This window comes from Gadus chalcogrammus, chromosome 20, assembly GCF_026213295.1.
Source record: "Gadus chalcogrammus isolate NIFS_2021 chromosome 20, NIFS_Gcha_1.0, whole genome shotgun sequence".
Lineage (NCBI taxonomy): Eukaryota > Metazoa > Chordata > Actinopteri > Gadiformes > Gadidae > Gadus > Gadus chalcogrammus.
The window spans coordinates 13,579,642-13,601,825 of NC_079431.1; the positions used below are offsets into that span (position 1 = coordinate 13,579,642).

At 46.7% G+C, this 22,184-nt stretch overlaps 2 protein-coding genes across 4 annotated transcripts in view; both read left to right on the forward strand.

The window, feature by feature from the left end:
- Window positions 1–16,165, forward strand: part of mcf2lb (mcf.2 cell line derived transforming sequence-like b) — a 70,749-nt gene extending 54,584 nt beyond the window's left edge. The window contains exons 5-32 of the mRNA XM_056579504.1: window positions 2,639–2,758; window positions 3,133–3,249; window positions 3,543–3,692; window positions 4,073–4,197; window positions 4,684–4,798; window positions 4,903–5,022; window positions 5,424–5,615; window positions 6,037–6,228; window positions 6,910–7,069; window positions 7,728–7,792; window positions 7,940–8,025; window positions 8,163–8,229; window positions 8,337–8,452; window positions 8,675–8,744; window positions 8,847–8,939; window positions 9,218–9,310; window positions 9,406–9,531; window positions 10,184–10,405; window positions 10,541–10,633; window positions 10,842–10,920; window positions 11,148–11,211; window positions 11,507–11,718; window positions 11,848–11,907; window positions 12,119–12,196; window positions 13,829–13,938; window positions 14,076–14,188; window positions 14,392–14,495; window positions 15,095–16,165. Of these exons, the coding sequence (XP_056435479.1) occupies window positions 2,639–2,758; window positions 3,133–3,249; window positions 3,543–3,692; window positions 4,073–4,197; window positions 4,684–4,798; window positions 4,903–5,022; window positions 5,424–5,615; window positions 6,037–6,228; window positions 6,910–7,069; window positions 7,728–7,792; window positions 7,940–8,025; window positions 8,163–8,229; window positions 8,337–8,452; window positions 8,675–8,744; window positions 8,847–8,939; window positions 9,218–9,310; window positions 9,406–9,531; window positions 10,184–10,405; window positions 10,541–10,633; window positions 10,842–10,920; window positions 11,148–11,211; window positions 11,507–11,718; window positions 11,848–11,907; window positions 12,119–12,196; window positions 13,829–13,938; window positions 14,076–14,188; window positions 14,392–14,495; window positions 15,095–15,147 (3,195 nt within the window). The 3' untranslated portion in view covers window positions 15,148–16,165. The remainder of the gene's footprint in view (window positions 1–2,638; window positions 2,759–3,132; window positions 3,250–3,542; window positions 3,693–4,072; window positions 4,198–4,683; window positions 4,799–4,902; window positions 5,023–5,423; window positions 5,616–6,036; window positions 6,229–6,909; window positions 7,070–7,727; window positions 7,793–7,939; window positions 8,026–8,162; window positions 8,230–8,336; window positions 8,453–8,674; window positions 8,745–8,846; window positions 8,940–9,217; window positions 9,311–9,405; window positions 9,532–10,183; window positions 10,406–10,540; window positions 10,634–10,841; window positions 10,921–11,147; window positions 11,212–11,506; window positions 11,719–11,847; window positions 11,908–12,118; window positions 12,197–13,828; window positions 13,939–14,075; window positions 14,189–14,391; window positions 14,496–15,094) is intronic.
- A 3,604-nt stretch (window positions 16,166–19,769) lies between these two features.
- Window positions 19,770–21,779, forward strand: LOC130373197 (uncharacterized). Of its 3 annotated transcripts, none has more exons than XM_056579516.1 (4): window positions 19,770–19,952; window positions 20,400–20,493; window positions 20,637–20,724; window positions 20,929–21,779. In XM_056579516.1, exons 1-4 carry the CDS (start codon window positions 19,898–19,900, stop codon window positions 21,526–21,528), a joined length of 837 nt encoding a protein of 278 aa, XP_056435491.1. In that variant the 5' UTR covers window positions 19,770–19,897; the 3' UTR covers window positions 21,529–21,779. The 3 variants fall into 3 exon arrangements, with proteins under 3 accessions (XP_056435491.1, XP_056435492.1, XP_056435493.1); XM_056579517.1 differs by having other exon boundaries at window positions 19,789–19,952; window positions 20,648–20,724; XM_056579518.1 differs by having other exon boundaries at window positions 19,793–19,952; window positions 21,073–21,779.
- Window positions 21,780–22,184: the final 405 nt, after the last annotated feature.

Consider the following 22,184-nt stretch of genomic DNA (forward strand, 5'->3'; position numbering starts at 1 on the left):
ACACACATCAAAATACTAATATAAAACAAGAAAAAACATAAACACACATACAAAAAACACAGATATTATCCACTACAGCTATAGTGGAGAAAAGGAACAAAAGAAGAACCGTTTGAAGCTTCAAAGAGGGGAGAGGGAGAGGTGACCCCCAAACCCCCGGGGGACGAGGGGGGGCCCCGCGCTCCTCTTTCAATTGAATGGAGCTTTATTAATCCCACAGAGCCCTGCCGGTGGCTTCATCCACACCAATGACTGGGGGCTAATGAACGCCGGCACGTGTTGAGCCGAGGGGAGCTGCTCCTCATCAGCACCCATCTGGGCTCGGAAAACCATTGTGGTCAGCCAATAGGGTGATAGATGACCGCTCTGGAGGTCAGCGCACAGTCAGGGAAAGCAATATGCAGTGCACACACTTTTATTTCGGAGTCTGTATAGACGGCATGTGTGTGTGTGTATAGAAGGGTGAATGCATACTTGTGTGTGTGTGTGTGTGTGTGAGTATGTATGTATGTAAAAACAAGTGTGAATACGTGTGTGTGTGTGTGGTTGTGTGTGTGTGTGTGTGTGTGTGTGTGTGTGTGTGTGTGGTTGTGTGGTTGTGTGTGTGTGTGTATGCATTGTGAACAAGTGTGAATGCATGCTTATTGATCACATCACAGATTGATGTGCAATGACGATGGTTCCCTGCCAGCTGTGGTTCTTGTGCCGTCTGATGTGAGAGAATCGCCGATTCAGTGTGATTGCGAGGGCTAGTTTTTGGATAAGAAGGGGACGGCCCTGTGGGTCGTTTTAAGGGTGGTAGGTAGCATCTCTTTGACAGACAGCGGATGGGGAGGGTGGGGAGGGTCCTCATTAAAGGCCTGTAGCGTTAGCGTCAGTCAGGCAGTCCCCAGATACTCTCACCACACATTATGCAGCCCACTCCCCCTCCTGTGTGTGTGTGTGTGTGTGTGTGTGTGTGTGTGTGTGTGTGTGTGTGTGTGTGTGTTGTGTGTGTTGTGTGTGTGTGTGTGTGTGTGTGTGTGTGTGTGTGTGTGTGTGTGAGTGTGTGTGTGTCTTCTGTTCGTCCATCAAGGGCTTTGTGAAGATGATAAAAAAGACAGTTCTGCGTGCGTGTGTGCGTTTCCATGCGTGTGTGTGAGTTAAAAAAGCGTGTGCGTGCGTGTGGGTGTTAGAAAGAGAGCGAGACAGAGAGCGAGAACAGAACTGTGTCTCAGAGCGGTTCACAGTGTCTCCTGAAGAACAAAGCCTGGGTGAAGCGTGACCGCTGAAGCCCACCGGCGGTCCACACGTCCACGGCTGAGTGGCTTGGGGCCCCGGGCCCTCTCGTCCACATCCATCCGTGGTGGTTAACCGTCAGCAAAAAAACATTCCACAACATTCAGTTCAATTCCGCTTTCATTTCGATACTTCCTACAATTAAACCGGCTCGATTTTTTCACCGTGTTCAATAGACCTTATCAAATATCATTATTATCTCCAATACCAGTGGTGCAGAAAGGTTTAGTTTTATCATCCGCTCAGCATTGGAAATGTTGAATTGATCCCTTAAGTTCCCTTAATAGCCCCATATCCCGAGTGGTGGCATGCTCGTTAATGAGGTACTCATGTCTTTTCTGCCTAGGACGGCATTCCTCAACCGCCTAGGTGGGGGGGAGGGATGTAATTAGACTAACCACAGCACAGGTCATTAGCTAATTAAGCCAGCGTTGACAACAACTGCAGTGCTCCAGCATAGAGTATCCCTTGTGACCTACGTCCGAGCAAATTCCTAGCCATCAACGTCTTATACTCTAAACTGTTATACTTATTATTCTTATATGCATCCATCCATTGCAGTTGTTTTGTTCAATATCGAAGTCGATCTATAAGGTTTCCTGTTAGCAGCCTCTAGTGGCTTGGGTTGTAGCTACAGTTAAAGCTATATCATTTTGAGATGGCAGTAACTGTCGTCTGAGGGGGCGGGGTCAGGCAAAAGTGGACCAGAATAAAACGATAGATGAAGAGAAAAGTTACACTGTGCAGGTTTAAGGCCGATATCGAAGCATGCGGCCGGTTTAATGGTTTCATGTCTTATAGTTTTGAGACTCATGTCAATTGATTTGATAGCGTGTTCTACCGCCGATCCTACAAAACGAACCTCAAGGCTGGGGCTCATCTAAGTGGTATTAGTGCCAGCTGTGTACGATGAAGACTGATGTTGTGATCCTCCTCCTTGTAAAGGGGCCCTTGGGAGGGCTGGGTGGCGTAATGCAGTCATCAGTTTCCATTTGCTTGACAGAACCGCATCTCAGATCTGAATTAAGAAAATGTCACAGCAAAAGGACACGGTCATGATGGGGGATGAGAGAGAGAGAGAGAGAGAGAGAGAGAGAGAGAGAGAGAGAGAGAGAGAGAGAGAGAGGAGAGAGAGAGAGAGGAGAGAGAGAGAGAGAGAGAGAGAGAGAGAGAGAGAGAGAGAGAAGAGATAGAGAGAGAGAGAGAGAGAGAGAGGAGAGAGAGAGAGAGAGAGAGAGAGAGAGAGAGAGAGAGAGAGAGAGAGAGAGAGAGAGAGAGAGCGAGCTCCTAGGACATTGTTTGCCTCTGCTGTTGTTTGCGATGCAGTGTGCCTCCTCTGACCTTCATCTCTCCTCCCCAGGGCTCCTTCCCAGGGAACCTCCAGCTGGTTCTGGTTCTGAGGCCCACCACGCTGCTGCAGCGCACGCTCTCCGACATCCTCTTCAAGTTCAACAAGGATGAGTTCAAGATGAAGGTGCCGGTAGGTGGAGAGCTACGTCCCAGAAGCAGCAGTAGTTCTGCTGCTAATGTTTACTATTAGTCATTTAGCAGATGCTTTTATCCAAAGCAACTCACGGTGATTTGAGATACCTGCCATTAAGGAGCGGGTAGGGGTTGGGTGTCTTGCTCAGGGTTGGGGATCAAACCCAGAACCTCTAGGCTGGGAGTCGAACCCCCTACCCACTATACTATCTTACCCCCCCCCCCAGTAGTTATAACTGTAGCAATACTAATAATAACTGTAGCAGTAGTAATAGTATCGTGAAAAGTAGAAGCAGTTGTAGTAGTAGTAACCGCAGCAGTGATAATGACGGGATTGAATGTGTGTTTATACGTTGCGTGTGTCGTGTGCAGGTGATCATGCTGAGCTCTGTGACGGAGCTCCACTCCTACATAGAGCGCAGTCAGCTGACCCAGGAGCTGGGGGGAACCCAGGAGTACTGCCACGAGAAGTGGATCTCTCACCGCACGGTGAGTCCAACCTCTCTGCATGTATCCAACTTCAGTCATTAAAAGAACCGCCTGGTTGCACATTTTACATTCAGGACATCAGAACCAGATAGCATGCCAATGATACGTCACCATACGGGTGTATTTAATGTAATTTGCCTGTGTGTGTGTGTGTGTGTGTGTGTGTGTGTGTGTGTGTGTGTGTGTGTGTGTGTGTGTGTGTGTGTGTGTGTGTGTGTGTGTGTGTGTGTGTGTGTGTGTGTGTGTGTGTGTGTGTGTGTGTGTGTGTGTGTGTGTCGCCGTCACCGCATCAGGCCATCGAGGGCTTTGCGCTGATGGTGAAGAAGACGGCTCAGAGCCTGCAGGTGTTTGGCATGGAGCTGGCTGAGACGGAGCTCCCGGGCGATATCCTGGCCACCACCAGCCTGCTGGGGACCCACACCAGCAAGAAGGACCACATGAAGGTGACCCTGCCCTGCCCTCCCTGTCTCCCTCCCTCTGCCTCTCACTCACCCGTCTACTTTCAACAGACTCAGAATTGGCCTGTTCGCATCGGCTGTTGAAACTGGGTGATTTCGACAGAGTGCAATATAGTAACTGAGATGTGTGGGAAGTAACTTTAATGACACCAGGAGTTTCATACCATTGCCAAGTAGTTCGTACCACGCACACACTTATGCCATGTGTCCTGAAGAAAGGGTGTTTTTGACGTGTGTGTGTGTGTGTGTGTGTGTGTGTGTGTGTGTGTGTGTGTGTGTGTGTGTGTGTGTGTGTGTGTGTGTGTGTGTGTGTGTGTGTGTGTGTGTGTGTGTGTGTGTGTGTGTGTGTGTGTGTGTGCGCTCAGGGGGATATGCTGGTGGCGCTGGCCCAGGGCAGCAGGCTGCTGGAGAGCATCAATGAGCCAGTGGTACGAGACCCGGACCACAACATGACCCAGGATGAACTAGAAAACCTCGCTACAGTGCAGAGGTCAGCTCCTTGCAAGCCCAACACTACAGCCAATATGCACACAGAGCGCAAATTTTGTTTCATAATTTTGGTGTGAGCCAACAATGTTTAGATTGCTTGAATTTCATATTTTTCTTCGATTTATTCATTAATTTTAACATATTAGTTTATATTGACTCCAAACTCTAATGTTGATACTAATGAATATCACACACTTGCCTCCTTATAAACAATAAATATTTTTTAAAGATTTACATTTTGTAAATTTGTGACAGTTATTGATCGGCAATCAATAACATTCAACCGTTCTACCATCTCGGTTAAATGGAATGTTAGTGGAATCGCATGTTGATGTCACACTGAAGTTAATAGACCAATTTATTTTGCCTCATCAGTTTTTACCCCATTACTGCTGCCTTCTGGTTCCTCTCTCCCTCTCCCCCCAAGCATCCTCTGTATTCCTCCCTTGTTGTTGTGTTCATCTCTCTCTCTCTCGGCTCTTGTCAGGCTGCTATCACAGTTGGACGAGACCGAGCGGGCGTTCGATCAGTTTTGGGCGCGGCACCAAACAAAACTGACCCAATGTCTTCAGCTGCGCCACTTTGAGCACAATTACAAAGAGGTTAGTCTGAGGCCGTGGACCGCTCTGTAGACAGTGAGACCTCTTCTGTAGACTCTCATTCAACCATCACACTGCTGATGTTGTTGTTTTTGTTGTCTGTTTAGGTGATGGCCCAGCTGGACCAGGTGTCTGAGAAGCTGGGAACGTACTCCGAAGTGGGCATCAGCCCTGCGCACGCCGACCACATCTTCCGTGACCTGACAAACTATGAGGGAAAAGTCTGTGTGAGTGATACAGAGCACTACATTTAATATGGTGGCACAGTGGTCAGCACTGCTGCCTCACTGCAAGCAGGTCCGGGCTTCAAACTCAAAGCTGTATAACAAAGCTGTATAGTGTTTGCATGTTCTCTCCGTGTTCATCTGACTTCCACCTGGTGCTCCAGTTTCGCCTATCACTAAAAGAAGTACACACACATCTACAAGACCTGGGTTAAAAGTAGAAGACTAATTTCGCCCATTGGGGACAGTAAAATGTATATTCTATGCTAAGCATTACATTGATACAGGGACACACACCAGGAACTATTAGTTTCCCAGGATATACAACCCTGCCCCAATGACCTCCATAGCCTTCACGGCTCCTACATAATGGACCACTAAACCCTCCCCCTCTCCCTCAACAGGAGTTGCTGGACCGAACCGCGGCTCTGGCCCAGGAGGGCGACTCGCTGATCCAGAACTCGCACTACGCGGAGGACTCCCTCCAGAGTAGCTGCAGCGAGCTCCGAGCCCTGAGCTCCGAGCTGAGCAGCACCCTGAGGGCAAAGAAGGACCTCCTCCTGCAGGCCATGGAGCTCCACCACAGCCTGGAGAGGGTGAGGGAGCCACACACACACACTCTCACACAAATAAACATACACATTCCTACTCCTCCATCTCCACCTTCAAGTTGATTATTTGAGATTGAGAGAGAACATTTCGAAATCAAACAACCGATACCAAGTCGACGTCCTCCCTACGTTTCTTCACCTATGAGAAATGATGCATACAACTTTGATCGAGAGACAAGATGGATATCCCAAACCAATCAGGGAAGAGATGCTTTGATTGGTCAGAAAGGAGCAGAAACAGAGGCAAATGCAGTCACCTCAAAACAGATATTCCCACAGTGTATTCCACTTATGAACAGCTAACCGATAGCTACCAGATTTCTACGAAATGACACACTGTCTCTTAATTCATAAGGCACCTCTAAATAACCCTCCTGCATTCCCTTGTCTTTGTTCACGCTCTCAGGCGGCCAAGTGGTGCGACGACGGCATCTACCTGCTGGCCTCGCAGCCCGTGGACCGCTGCCAGTCCCACGAGGGCGCCGAGGCAGCCCTGCTGGAGCTGGAGCGCTACCTGGAGGCCGCGGGCCAGAACCTGCTGACCGACCGGGCCACCATCTGCACCCAGTACGAGGCCGTGCTCAACCAGGAGTTCATGGTACAGAGTCCCAGTAGAGTCCTGACAAGACGCATGCTAACAGTGCTGCAAAATACACTGCAGGGTTAATTGTAATCACGATTTTTGTCCTCTGGCCTTAAAAAACGACAGAAAATGGATTTTGTACCCCCGTTACATTAAAATCAAATGACAAACCGTTACAACTCAGCAATAATGATTATTGTTTTAGGCGGAGCAGCGTATAAATTGAATGAATAATCGCAAACACAATATTGAGCAAAACTATCTTTTGTCATAATCGTACAGCTCTACATACAATTATGACCTAACTTGCTACTACTCATATTGTGTATATTCAATATGAGTACATTTTATCTACACATAATGTTTACATTTTATGTACACGTTATTACTCATCTTTACATTATCATCTCTTTTTAATTTCTACTTATGTCCTGTACTCTCTTCTGCGACACACACATTTCCTGTCTGGGATAAATAAAGTAGCATCGTATGATACTTTATTTATCATCTCATCTTATCATACTCAACAACTTAATATGGCTATTTTGACTCAATTGTGACTGAACCTGATGGATCTAGTTCAACACTAGGGTGAGGGGTTCTACCATGAACCATGCTTCCAATGTATGCTCTGAAGGCGTCCACCGAACGGCCCTCCTCTAAACGGTACTCACCCTGTCCTCTCCCGTGGGCCAGGACCAAGTGGAGAAGGTGCTCCAGAAGCAGACGTCCATGCAGGAGATGTTTGAGAAGAGGAGGATCAGCCTGAAGAAGCTAGCGGCCAAACAGACCAGACCCGTGCAGCCGGTGGCCCCGAGGCCAGAGGCCATTATCAAGTCCCCTCTCAACTCACCAGGTCTGTGCCTCACACACAACAACCGGAAATAAACGCCACACCCATGTTAGTGCTTTAAGGGATTAATAACGAAAAATGGCCCACATTATTGCATTATTAAAAATGTCAAAGCAGAGTAGACAACAAAAATGCACCCTCACAAAAATGAGACTGGCAGGTTTATTATTATATTGTAAAATGGATCAGGTCGAGGCATGCCAAGCATTCCCTCGAGACAGGGCCGGATTAACAAATCATAGGCCCCTGGGCACAAATGTCTAATAATGAATTTTAAATGAATACCCTATTTAATAATACCATGTATAACTATTTTAAGAGTACAAACATTCATAAAAAAAAAAAAAAGTTTCTTTCGTGTGGTGCCCCCCCACTGGCTGGGAATGGTTGGGCCAGGGGCCCCTGGGCATAGTGCCGTGTGCCCTAATGGTAGATCCGGCCCTGCCTCGAGATGTCGGTGTGCCTGGTCACTCACTGGCGGGGAACCATTGATCTATGACCCATTCTGCTTCAGCCTCATGGTTGATCTCCACCTTGCCCTTTGGCTTGGCTGCAGATCAGTCTGACCTTGGACTGCTGCTCTTAACCCTACCCTGCTCTCCCTGCTACGTCTTAGAGTGCACGTCAATGTGCTTGATTGTTTTCTCCGTCCCTCTCTCAGCACACAGAGCACAACAGGAGAAGAACCTAGAGGGAGACTCTGGGAATGACGTCAGTTGTAAAAAGGTAGGTGGTAAACTCCTCCAGATTGTCATTTACCCTTTACTAAGTTTGGTGTCAGTGGACATAAAGCATGGTGTCACACAGCCAATGATCATGAGGTCAAATGGTCTGTGTGTGTGTGTGTGTGTGTGTGTACATGTGCATTTCCAGGACGACGGTCAGCAGCAGAACGGAGGCATCCACAGCCGACAAGCTTCTCAGTCGGAGCAGGAGGAGAACCTGGCCGTGTTGAGACGGTGAGCCGGCGGACCATAAATCAATCATCACCACACCTGAGTCGACTGAACGACGAGAGGATCGGCCTACTCTCCCATCCGGGGGTTCCATGTATGCTCTAGTCTGTTGAATACATTGTGTTCCCCCCTCTCTCCAGGCATGTCATGAATGAGCTCCTGGAGACAGAGAGAGCCTACGCTGAGGAGCTCCTCTGTGTTCTTCAGGTAGCCGCCACGCTCATATTCCAAACACAGTTTTGATGTCAAATGTTATAAGGAAAACTAAAGAGCAAGTGTGCCTTATCGTTGACTTTTTCACTGTTATATCGCAGGGCTATGCAGCAGAGATGGACAACCCAGCGATGGCTCATCTGATGCCCGCAGCACTGCAGAACAAGAAGGACGTCCTGTTTGGCAACATGCTAGAGATCTACCACTTCCACAAGAGGTGACAAGAGGCTCATTTCAAATGATGACTTAATTCTGATCTTTGTAATTCTCTGAAAATTGTTCTGAATGTTCTTATTTCTTTTGAATGATTTGCTGTCCTGTATTACTGCTGCTGTGACACCCTGACTCAATCAGTTTGCCTTTATCTTTAACCATATCTTTGGCTATATCTTTAGCTTTAACCTAACCCTAACCCTTAACTTGAACTTGTTTGTTTCAGGACGTTCCTGGGGGAGCTGGAGGAGTACACAGACGTCCCTGAGTTGGTGGGAAGATGCTTCCTGGAGCGGGTGCGTGATGACTGCTCTATGTGTTGCTATTGAAAGTGGGTGTGTGCACCGTAATGCTGGTTTCTGCTGCTCACATGCCCACTGTGTGTGTGTCTGGTTAAGATGACGGAGCTGCAGATCTATGAGAAGTACTGTCAGAACAAGCCCCGCTCAGAGAGCTTATGGAGGCAGTGCTCCGACTGCGCCTTCTTCCAGGTGGGCCACGCTTGGACAACACACACACACACACACAAACACACGTACATGAAGACACACACGCAGACACACATATACATACCTACACATACACGGAGACAGATACACACACACACACACGCGCGCGCACGCGCACAAATGCACACAGAGACACAGACGTAGACACACACAAACACGGATGCACAAAGACATATAAATACACACACAAAAACATATACTTACACGCAGACACACACCACATATTTAATTATTTATATATTATATTTATTTTGCATCAGGAATGCCAAAAGAAGTTGGAGCATAAGCTGGGCTTGGATTCCTACCTCCTGAAGCCTGTTCAGAGGATCACCAAGTATCAGCTCCTACTGAAGGTACACCTATCTGTCTTTGGGCCGTGACAGAGGTTTTTTTGTCAATAGGTTGTCTGCGAGGCTCCCAAGTGCTCAGTGTGCGTGTCTTTCTACAGGAAATGCTCAAGTATAGCAAGGGCTGTGAGGGGACTGATGACCTCCAGGAGGCGCTGTCCTCCATCCTTGGCATCCTGAAGGCCGTCAACGACTCAATGCACCTCATCGCCATCACTGGCTACGAGGTGGGCCGCGGGAAGACCCCCGCCAGTCACATGACCGCATCACCTTTGCTGCTTAAGAAACCATAGAGTAGAACAACCCAATCTTTATCAGCTAGATCTAAGGATCTCGCCCTTGCTTATTTATTTTATGGAAGAGATGAGAGAAATAACTATTCAACAAATTTAGTTTTTTAACTATGTGCATCCAAATGTACTACAGTAATAGCAATTAGCATCTCCCTCACTCTCTTCTTTTAAACATGAATGAATTCTGCATCAATGTTGGACTTTCATGTGAATTTAAATTGAGAAATGTGTGTATCGCACTCTTAGATAGTATTCATATTTTGAAGTTGAGCGTAGCATGAGATCGGAGACGAACCCTTGCACTCCTATAAACGCAGACGTCCTGGCCAGGACACAAACCAGTACGAGAGCAGAGGAGACAATACAGAGTGGACATAGAGCTTGTTCTCTGTGGGAGAGAGATGGGATTTGATGTTGGGTTTAAAGGAGAACCAAACCCCAACACCACTTGGTTTACATTAGAGGACTCCCTCTGTTGGTCAAACACCAGTACTGCATGCATAACCTGTTAATGCAGGCGATTGAGGGAAACCTATCCCAAGCGGTTCTTCATCCCCATGTCTCCCTGGTACGTTCCCCCCGGCAGGGTAATCTGACGGAGTTGGGCCGGCTGCTCATGCAGGGCTCGTTCAGCGTGTGGACGGAGCACAAGAAGGGTCACGCCAAGGTGAAGGACCTGGCGCGCTTCAAGCCCATGCAGCGCCACCTCTTCCTGCACGAGAAGGCGCTGCTGTTCTGCAAGCGCCGGGAGGAGAACGGCGAAGGCTACGAGAAGGCCCCCTCCTACAGCTTCAAGCAGTCCCTCAGCGTGAGTCCCCCGCCCGCCCCCCCCCCCCCCCCCCCCCCCCAGGAGCTCAGAGCGCTCGGGGTTCTGCTAGAGGGTGCGCTAACGGACGCTAACGCTCCTTCAGGCTAATGTTATTTCCATCTGTTTTCCGTACAGATGAGTGCGGTCGGTATTACTGAGAACGCAAAGGGCGACAACAAGAAGTTTGAAATTTGGTGCAACTCCCGGGAGGAGGTGTACATTGTTCAGGTATGCTGAAACGTCCAGGTTTATAAGTAAATATTGGTTTAGCACACACACAAAGCACAAATATATTAGCAGGTAACTACCTTGAGAACATAGTTATACGTTATATTGTTGTTGTTATACATTGATATTGATGTTATTTAATAATTATTCAGTAATTACAATATGATTTAATATGATTGCTATTTCAATTGTTATTTAATTGTTTCAGGCACCAAGTGCTGACGTGAAAACCACCTGGGTGAACGAGATCCGGAAGGTTCTGACCACCCAGCTGGAGGCGTACCGAGGTACTGTCTGTTTCAAAAACAATGCCATGATTACATATCCTGTAAATCCAACATTTAGTTCCATTATCCACTTGAAGTATAACCCAGACAACAACATGAATAATTCCATGTCATTCACGTGACATGGAATGTCACGTGAATACACGTTATGTTAGTTAATGTGTTTGCACTTTATGTTTATGCTTTTAATAGTGGTTAGTTTAATAGTTTTTCCTTTGCTTCTGTAGCTAGCCAGCAGAGGGTGCCAGACCAGGTGTTACAGTTTCCCCCTGGCGCCGGTGGACCAGTCAGGTAGGCCGGCTTTCATTGTGTCAATTCTAAGAAATTAAAAAGGGTACAATATCAAGGCCTTTATCTATGTATTTTCTTAACTCTTTCTAACAGTTGCATAGGCATACACAGAATGGCAATTTTATGTCAACCCTTACACTTAAAAATAACCAAAATAACAATTATTTACAAATGAAATTAGAAGATGTGATTTTGAGAAATATGTTATAGTTATACACAGTTGCAATAAAACGTAACATTGACTGATTAACCGACTGTTAATGACGGGTTGACGGCCTTGTGCTCGATCCAACAGTCCATTGAAGAGCCAGAGAAGTCTGAAGAAGGGCGAGGAGAAGAGAGCTGAGCCGAGCCCCGATGCCATCTCCTCCTCCCTTAAGCCTGCTGTGAAAGGTAGTTTGGGTCCAGGGCTGGACGAGATCGCCACCAGCCCTACCTCAGACAGAGCTGCCGTGGCTAAGAAGCGCTTCACCTTGCAGGGCTTCAGTAACCTGAAACCACAGAAAGGTACGTCTCACATGTTTTAATGTCAGACCTCACCGTTTCCTCAATGCAATAGATCCATAGGTCCAATCTCAACTCAGCTTGAAGTAGTTTGAGGTCACCGGTCCAACACGGCATGCTTCCCCTCCACAGAGCCCTCCACCACTGATGATAAGAGCCTCACGTTACCCATGATGCTCCTCCCCGCACCAGGTACCTCGCACCTCAGGTGCTTCTGTGAAGCCGCAAATTATGCTCTTTGCACGACCTCGGAACTCGAAGCTACAACCTTTGTGCTGTGCCAACGCTAGTGTAGAATAACCCTGTGATGTTTAGCCATATCATCTCATCTTTTTGTAGTCCGACCGTGTTCCTCTGCTCCACACTCTTCTGACTCGTGTCTCTGGTTTTTTCCTCCTGACAGTAGGCTCTCCCACGAGCCCCGACCACAAGACCAAGCGGCATGAGATCAAGAGTGACCCCACGCCCTTCGGCTTCAAAGGTGGCTACAGTCCGTTAACCCTCTAGGTTCCCCTCTAAGACGGGGCTCAGACATGAACCCAGGATCGAACATGAAAGGTTGTGTCAGCGATGTTGGGTGACGTCACTTCTGTTGGTATTCGATGCGAGATCCCAAACAAACAGGAAGCTCACCTCTCCCTTCGTGTTTTGTGCATCCAGAAAAAACTAAAATGAACGTGCATTGGGCATCCGATTTAAAATCATTTAGTTATATTAGTACTTTCCATAGCCTTTCCGATACAAATTCTTGTCTTGGAAAATACACATTGATATTCCCTCACCCTCCTCCTCTTCCTCTTGGGGATTAATCTAGCTCCAGATAAAGTCAGACGCTGGCTTCGTTCAGCTCCCACTTCGCGTGCATGAGCGCAAAACCCCACAACACACACCCCTTGTCGTTGATTGTTTGGAATACTGTTTATTTTGGTTTTGAGTGGTTGGTAGTACCACTTGTTTTTGTGTATGATCTCGGAGCATAGGCTGCTTTCAGAGACGTGTTTTTTTGACGGCCTGCTTATGGGGCGGGCAGCTAGCGGATCTCAAGGATAGATAAGATGAATGGAATTTGTATGTCCCTGTCATTTATGTTTCGGCCTAGCATCGCTGATACAACACCTGCCACCAGCCAATGACATAGCTCCGACCATTTGGCAGGGCAAGAAATTCAGGGTTACATATCAAATATATCGAACAACTCCTTGCCCGATACATTGTTCCACACTTAAAGTTAAAAAGACACAATTCTAAAAGTTCTTTATGGATCCTCCATTGGATGTTATGGGTTTGAGGAAAACAGTGATCTGGGCTCAGACTGCAGTACATTCCATTGGCCCATGGTTGAGCCTGATCATCCATTGGTTTGTCCAACGTCTCTGTGAGCGAGCTGCTAGTGGTGCCTCCGAGCGGCACCATGGTTTCATGAGGGGCCGTGGGCTAACCCTCCCTCCCATTCCCCAGATCAAGGCCCGCCCCCGCTCCACCTGAGCAGGGTCAGGTGGTTCAGCACCACAGCTCTCTTACAGGCCAAGCGGAGAGGTATGCTGGCTCAACCTGGCTTGCACTCAACAGCCTGCAGATGTCTGCCCTTCTATTGATGGAGTCCCTCACTAGCCACCTGCTTGCCTGCCCCTTGTTTTCACACCCACCGCAGTCGATAAGACACTGCTGTTCAGAATCACTCACCCCCCACACACACACACACACACACACACACACACACACACACACACACACACACACACACACACACACACACACACACACACACACACACACACACACACACACACACACACACACACACACACACACACACACACACACACACACACACACCACCTTGCCTGGTAGTATGCAGGTTTAGAATATAGTGTGTTGCATGGTCTTCTCTCTTGATCTCACTCACATTTGCTGACTGGCTCTTACTCAACAGTTGTGTGTTGGTCGTGTTTCACCGTTGGCTCCGATGTCACTCACATTGTTCGCGATCAAGAGAGATCTGTTGGCTCCCTCTACCTCTCGCACTCCAAAACAGCTGAGGTCCCGCTATTTTCGGTTACTGCCAACAAACCGCCTGCCATATTATGCCAACTCTCTGTCCCTCACCCAACAGGCTGGACCAAGGCCTCGGTGTCGCTGGACGCCTCGGGGGAGAACGACGGCTACTCCAGCGCAGAGGAGCCGCTCAACTCAGACCCCGAGGAGGAGGCCCCCAAGAGACTGGTGGGTAGACGCCCCCCCCCGACAACCCAGATCCCGAATAAGCGTGTGTGTCTGCCTGCTTCCTTCATCAGCGTTTGACTTCAGCATGATCTAATATCGAACGCTTCTGTCCCGCCCTACCCCCTGCTATGGCGCAGTGCGCTGGGAAGTACACGGTGGTGGCCGACTGCGAGAGGCCCGGGGCCCAGGAGCTGGCGGTGGCGAGCGGGGACACGGTGCAGCTGGTGAAGGAAGGAGAAGACGGACAGTGGTGAGTCCGTCTGCAGTCGTGTGCGGGACGCTTGCTGAAGTGCTGTCATTCGTATGGCCCGGGTCATCGCTTGGGCGCCAAACGGAAACCGTTGAGACGGGGTTGATCGCAAAAACCTGTACAGCCAGTAGTTTGGGCGGAGATGCAATAACAACTTTGCAGGCAGAGGCTTGAAGGCAGTTCTTTTCACTGTTTTCCGTTAGGTTTGTACAAAACCTGAAGACGAGTAAAGAAGGGTGGGTCGCTGCTGCTAATCTGCTCACCCTGATTGGACCGTCCCAGTCTTGTCAATCACTCACCAGCTCAGGTACTTCCTCCTTTATTACCATTACCGGTATGTGTTGGATACAAACAGATGATTGTGCTGGATTATGAGCTATACCTCTTTATTCTCCCTGTGTTATCGTATGTGTAGTATTATACTGAAACCCCTTTCCCACAAGACTAAAAACAACTAATCAGGCATTGCAGCGATTACCGCAGATTGCTGCAATGTGGGATCCAATTTGTGTGAAGACATGTTGTGAAACTTAACCACTCACCCATTGGAGCATTGTGCAGCTTCCCGGCACGCATGGTTTGAACGTGGCATCCCAGAAAAAATACAGAAAGGCCCACTCGTCTACTGGCAGTGGGAATTAAGTTAATCCACTGTTTTTGCATGTTTTTTGCGATGAAGAAACCTCTGTATAGGCACTTATTGTGGTGGAAGAGGTCGGAGTATATATGAATGTTCATATTGAAACAAACGTGTGTGTGTGTGTGTGTGTGTGTGTGTGTGTGTGTGTGTGTGTGTGTGTGTGTGTGTGTGTGTGTGTGTGTGTGTGTGTGTGTGGTGTGTGTGTGTGTGTGTGTGTGTGTGTGTGTGTGTGTGTGTGTGTGTGTGTGTGCATGTCCTCTCCACAGAGGGAAGTGGCTCGGGGAGCCTCAGCACCTCATCGAGCTGCAGTGAGACCTAAATCAGCTTCTTTGCCATCGAACCCTGAACCCCTCCGTCCCCCATCACAGAGCAACGAGCACAGCAAGCTACGACGCAACCCTTGCACTGCACCCTCTGATGAAGGCTGTATCACTACACATTTCCTGTAAACAACCTGGTTCTCCAGAGAATATATCCAGCAAATTTTCCAAACCAAACCATAGCCAAGCCATTTCAGAATTCTCTCAAGTGACATTGTATTGTTGTCGATCAGCCATTGTTGTCATTTAAACAGTGTGTGTTTGTGTATGTGTGTGTGCGGGAGTGTTTGCGTGGAAGGGGTCAAGAGGATTGTAATAGATGTATATGTGGACCAGCAGGACTGATCTGTAAGTGCATCTCTAGGTATTCACGTTAAAGTGGGGCGAGCTTTGCTTACATACAGAGGCTTCTCTTGGGCTTAAAACTGTATGTCCATCCGCAAAAACACCACGTATTTGCAAGAGTGGCATGGGCAATTCTGTAACTACAAGAATGAAATGAAGAGGAAAAGCAGTTAACTGTTGGTAAATGTTGCTGTCAATTAATTATTTTCAATCCCCCTTTTTTCCAAAGTTAGTTATATTTAGATGTGCTGCGTTCTGAGAGGAAACACAAAACACTGCATAGTTTAATATCCCTTTAGTCCTTTCAGCTGTCCCCACCCGGTCTCCCTCTTTATTGTCATACGTTTGTCTTGTGTCCATGTCTTCCCAAGCACACACTGCATCCATAAGGCTTTTTCCTGTAGGTTTTATGGTCCTATTCATTGTTGGGCCTACATGTGGGCCCATGATCCAATTCAAAATGTGAATAATCAGACGTTGATGTATAGAGCTAACTTATTCCCTCTGAGGGATCATGTTCTGAATGTAGATATTGTGAATTCATTTCTGTCTGTCATAAAATGTTCTGAAATAATATATTGTACATTGAGTATGGTAATGCCACAGATTGGTGACTTGTCTATTGCTTTTCTATATAAATAAATGACGTGATCATACACTTATTGTTCCGTGTTTGTCTGCGTTCAAGCTGCGTGCCAGGCATACAGGAATGAAAATAAATGCACACCAGGCAGTTGTATACAAATAATTAAATATACATATATAATTGAATGTGAATGTATTCTAAAAGGTCAAACCTTTTCGCAGTTTTGTGTGTCAAACACAAGGTGTTTATCCCAATCCACTCTCACAGAAAAGCTAACACAATTTGAAAGATTGGCTATGTTGCCAGACACGAATGTCTTAAGGAAAACACTATCGATATTGTGGCTTACTTTCCTGTAGATGTCGACTGTTATGGTCCGATCCCTTGAAATTATGGGGAAAATATTTTCGCGACATCTGCAATCAATTGACCTTTTAACCGTCTGTAGGCATCGACTTTGCTTAGTTGTGTACTGGTAAACAGCTCTAGATAAGGGCAAGTGTAGCCTTCCATACAGTCAATTAAATGTACGTCTCGTAAATAAAAGTAAAAGGAGAGTAGGTGATAGGCTACAAGGAAATATAGGCGTTTAAACTCATCCTGCTAAGATCTGTTTAGTTCTGACATTTCTTTATTGGATAATAAAAAAAAACTGCTGTGAAGAACTTTTAATTGTGTGTTCCTGATGGTGTGTTCCTGAATCCTCGGACGCCAGCCTTCCGCTGGTCGAATGGACAGACTGGTGAGGAGTGCTGGCTTAGTAGTGGGAACAGAGCTGGACTCTCTGGTGACAGTGGCAGAGAGAAGGACCCTTGACAAACTGCTGTCCATCCTGGACAACACCCACCACCCTCTGCATGACACCTTCACCAGGCAGAGGAGTGTTTTCAGTGGCCGACTGCTGTCCCAGTCCAGCTCCAGTAATAGACTAAAAAACTCTTTCGTCCCCCTGGCCATCAGACTGTACAACAGCTCCCAGTAAAGGCAGGGAGGACAATAGATAACCACAATGGACATTTTATTTCTTTATATTTATTTATATCTGTATTTTTGCACATCCATCTGCACTGTTTTTATGTGTGTTTTCGGCTGCTACTGGATACTTGAATTTCCCCCGGAATTAATAAAGTATATATCTATCTATCTATCTTCCGAGTCGGAAGTATGAAATCTCCCAGCTTTCTTGCGACATTTCTCGGAGGAACGCACACTTTTTTTCTTCATCTCTCGGAATTCTGAGAGTAGACCAATGCCGTGTTCCAATACCCATACTATCCGTACTTACTAGCCAAAATTTGAGTATGTAGTGTGTGGCGATCATAGATATATATATTAACTAGATGCCTCGTCCGCGGTGCTGGCCACTACTACTGTGAGCAGCCACAGTAGGCTGCTCACCAATAACATTGTGTTGGTAGTGATTCATGTACTTTTTAAATAACCATAACTTGATCAATTTTCAACCGATTTTCAAACGGTTTGGTTTGTTATAAACGTCAGAGATGTAGGTATGACAGTACATACTTATGAATAATTGTTAGGTTCTAAGAAAAGTAGAATAATGTTCTAAAATAGGTACAAGATTTCCCTTAACAAATATACATCTAGAAAGGCTGCATGTTGAAATCCCCACCCTGTACAGAGATGTATTTACGTAATTATATATAACCATGTGTTTCATATGAAATGAAACAGAACAGATAGGTGCAATAAATACACACATGCACAAGGTATTCATGTTATTTATGTTAAATCAATATATGGTCAATATAAGTTTTCAGCGAGATAAGAGTATTAGCGTTTGTGCAGATCACAGATTTACGTCCGCTACAACAGATTCCACCAGAAAGCTTTACTGTGGTAAGATGGCGGCCTATGGTGACGTACTAGACGCCGCCGTAGGGCATCTAGTTAAAGGTCCCATGACATGCTATTTTATGTATTCTTTAATATAGGTATTAGTGGGCAACTAACATAGTATTCAAAGACGTTCCCGAAATTCAGCCGTGGGGCAGAGTTTCAGCCACTCCGAGCCAGTCGCACATTGAGCTTCCCCCAAATGCGCTGTTTTGGTGTCTGTAGCTATAATGCAAATGAGGAGGAGCGAGGCGGGTCAAGGAGGAGGGTGGGGGTGCGGCCCTGAGCATCTTGCAGCCACGGTACCAAGCGCTCTGTTTACAGTGGATGTATCGCAATGGCGAGGCGCACACAGCCTTTAGCCGTGTTCTGTAAATATTCTATTGCCCAATTCACGTCTTTGTTATCACTCCGTAAAAGTAGTCCGGTAAGCGTGTCCGGTTGCTAAGCGACGGGACATGGGTGTTTATTAATGACGTGTTTGCGTATCGTAGTGTCTGCGTGCGTCCGAGATAACTGTAAATGAGTAGGCTACTACTTGTACTTTTGCAGGCTGAACGTTAAAATACTTCTTAACTTAGAGAGATGGCAGCTGCAGTAGTTCGCAATTGGACCTTCGAGGATTCCTGGTCACTAAATTCCCGTAAGACCACTCTCTCCCACCAGTCTTGGCTGCGGACTCGCATACAGATTCCTCATGTTTGCGGCGGAGCTTAGGGTTAATATATAATAATACGTTGCTGCGCTGTCCTCCTCCTTCTTAATTGAAGCAGCAGGCAGAAAAAAAGCTCTCTCCTGCTGTGCTTTCATTAAAATCAAATTTAAAATCCCCGATAGTGATAAGACATCCATTATGTCGCCGCCGGTCCAGAGTTGTGTCAGGTGTGCGTGAGAGACATAACGGACACTTTTGTTACTGCCATGTATACAGTACATTCGGAACACATTTTAGGAACAGATCTATGCCTCATAGAAATCTATGCGGATCAGATGTGCCATGTAAACGCGGCTAGTGAGGTTATTAGCCGCTATGTAAACAACATAGAATGTTATCAACCATTCCCGTGACGTCATCGTATTCTGAAAACAGAGATGGCGGCGCACAGGCTGAAAACATTATAATTTATGCAACTTGTTTGTGCTTTATTCTGAATAATGGTTCATATTTCCGACTTTATTTGTATTTATGGTATATTTAAATATTTAACTAGTGCTATAGACATCTGTTTATTTGATTGCTTCCTTTCCACTTTAAGTGACTGCCTCCTCCATCGATTACGGCCACAGCCCTCTCCCTGTACAATATTTCATGTTAAATGCATATCCGGATCAAGTTTGAGATTCAGTTTCAGTATTACTTGTTTTTGAAACCTGACATGGGGCTGGCACCGCCACCATCATATCCGTCTTATTTATTGCACCCACACATAATGGGTCCATGATACCATGTGGGGTCATTTCAGACTCCTTTCCCTTGTGAGTTCCCTGGGTACACCAGCTGATGGGTCTGTGTATATATTGGGCATTTTATTCTCGTTTCAGAAACCGAAATATATTAAACGAGTGGTAATTATTTCTGTTTTAACATTCAAAAAGGTATATACAAGGTGCTTTTCTTATGAAGTCAAAAAGTGGCAAACTAATCTAAAATAATAATCGTTAAACATATAGAGAATCATCGGGGGATTACTTCCATGGTCGGTAAACAAGGCGACTGCTTTCGCTCAGACCTCTCGCTTATGATGCTACAATGCTAACAATGCTAAAAAACAAGAATATTTCTGCATCCGGTACGTCATGAAGTAGGGCGTAGCCATAGACCAATGATGCGGAAGCATATCTCCTTGATGTTGCCCTGCGCCACTGAGCAGTTTACATACAGGAATGAATAGGCGCCATTTTTGAATCTGTTGTCCATTAGACAGACCCTACTCGCCGCTCAGCTCGGAGAAAAAAGAAGTATGGCTACCGAGATGACAGCGCCTGCAACTCCTGCAGCTCCCGAACCATACAAATGTACGTTTTGTCGTGTTACATATTCATATTTACATTTTGGAATCGCCTCTGAATAGTTTTTTTCAAATGCATTAACACTGTGCTTGTGGTTACAGTTGTTATCGTCCGGTTTAGCAAGCTTCAGCTTGTTATCCGTTAGGAGCAAGCTCGATCTATAGCGAAAAAGTTGTGATTTGCCTAGGTATTTATCTTGTCGGTAGTTATCTTGTTGTTTTTAAATGTTTTGATAGTAATTGCATGTGGGACTTAAAATGAAAGTCAATACGTTATTGCACTTGAACAGTAGTAACGTTAGTGATCTTGAAGACGTGTCAACGCGCCAGATGTGTTTTTGTGATCACGTCAGCAACTAGCTACCCTGCGGTATGGAAACGTGAACCTTAAGTTTGGAGTTCCTTAGGTCACAAACCATTTTCTTATTGCTGTCGATCTCGTGCTTCAATATAGGGACTGATGAGGACACGGTCGCTTTCGTGCGGTGGCGTGTTGCCCACAATAAGACCTTCAGCGGAGGGAGAGCCACAAACGCGGCTGGATACAAGTAAGGGCAAACGTGTCGAGTTCATCTATACCTATCTAGCAATATATTTATCAAATGTAAATCGCTTGTTGTCTGCTCAATCTGTAGACTGATGTGTTGTACGAAAACTATTGTGAAATGTGCCCCTATTACATGTTAACCAGAGTGTTCCTAGAAGAGAGACGACTGCTGGGGAAGGTGACCGCCCCATTCCTAAAAAGAAAATGGGAAAACCTTAAACAGAAATACAAGGTTGGTCAGTTTGTCTATTTTCACTTCATGCCTTACATCCTTGTCAGCTATACAGATTCTCTGAGAAGTCATTTCTATATAGCAGTTGAACGGAAAAATAGAAAAAAATAAATGTATATATCATTGAAGATATTTGTACAACATAGGGTTTCAGATCTATGTGCTTTTCAAGCTGTGTGTTTTGTTGTTGTTCTTACAACATAGGATCTTAAGAACACCCCGACTAGTGTAAGCACAGAGGGGGGTGAGACCACTGCTGCGTCCTGGAAATGGTTTGATCTCATGCACGAGGCAATTGGGGACAGGCCGTCTGTGACGCCACCTGTCCTTATTGCCACGTGTGCCCAGGGCGCGGTGGTGTTCACAGCCCCCTCTATAAGTACACCAGAAAGGGATATGAAGGTTGAGGCAGCAGAGGAGACTGCCTTGGGCAGTCCGACGCCCACAACCACCGGAACCTCCACAGCATCCACCCCCAAAAGGCGGCGGATGTACGTTGTGGAAGTGCTGCAAGAGCTGAAGAGCCAGGATGAGCAGGACTGGAGGGCTTTGCAGGCCGAAGAGAGGGAGAGAGAGAAGAGGAGAGAGGCCGAACAGGCCAGGCAGGCGGCCGAGAGAGAGCAGAGAGAAGAGAGAAGGTACAGGGAGCTGTGTGAGAGGCAGGAGAGGTGCCACCAGGAGGCAGTGGCGAGAGAGGAAAGGTGGAGAGAGGAGATGAGGGCGAGGGATGAGAGGAGGGACCAGGAAGCTTCAGCCAGGGAAGACCGCTTCCTGGCAATTCTGGAGAGGCTGGCTCCCAAATGAACTTTTTTTAAATATTTAGTTTATGTTCTTAAATTAATTTATTTTGTTTGTTCTTATCTTATTTAAAAATGGTTTTACTGTTCAGGTGTTGAAATCATTTATGTTATGTTCTTGTTGTTTTTGTTTTGAATGTTTTATAGTTTTTGATAAATAAATCAATGTTCATACACAAGTGTTGAAATTGACCAAATTATTTAATTAAATGTAATCATGGTCAGGAGCGTAACACAGCGCTGCCGTTCTATTTCTCTCCTCAGCTCCAGAGACGGTGCCTGGGGGTGCTGCCTCCCGTCCTGGATCCTCTTCCTCTGCTGCTCCAGCCTCGCCGTCCTCAGGGTCCTCAGAGTCCAGCACGTCTCCCTGGCTCAGGCAAATATTGTGGAGTATGGTGCAGCAGAGGATGACCTCCGGGACGAACAGGACGTCCACCTCCAGCGCCTTCATATATATGGTCCTCCATCTGGTCTTCAAGATCCCAAAGGCCCGCTCCACCACTACTCGGGCCTTTGTCAGCCGGCTGCCGGTAGGGGGTCATGGGGTAGGACAGGCAGGGGTACCCACCATCCCCGATGTGGCAGTACCCTGGTGGAGGGTACTGCTTCTCTAGGTACCGGGGGCTGTTCTTTAGTACCCTCGAGTCATGACCCGGTGTACCC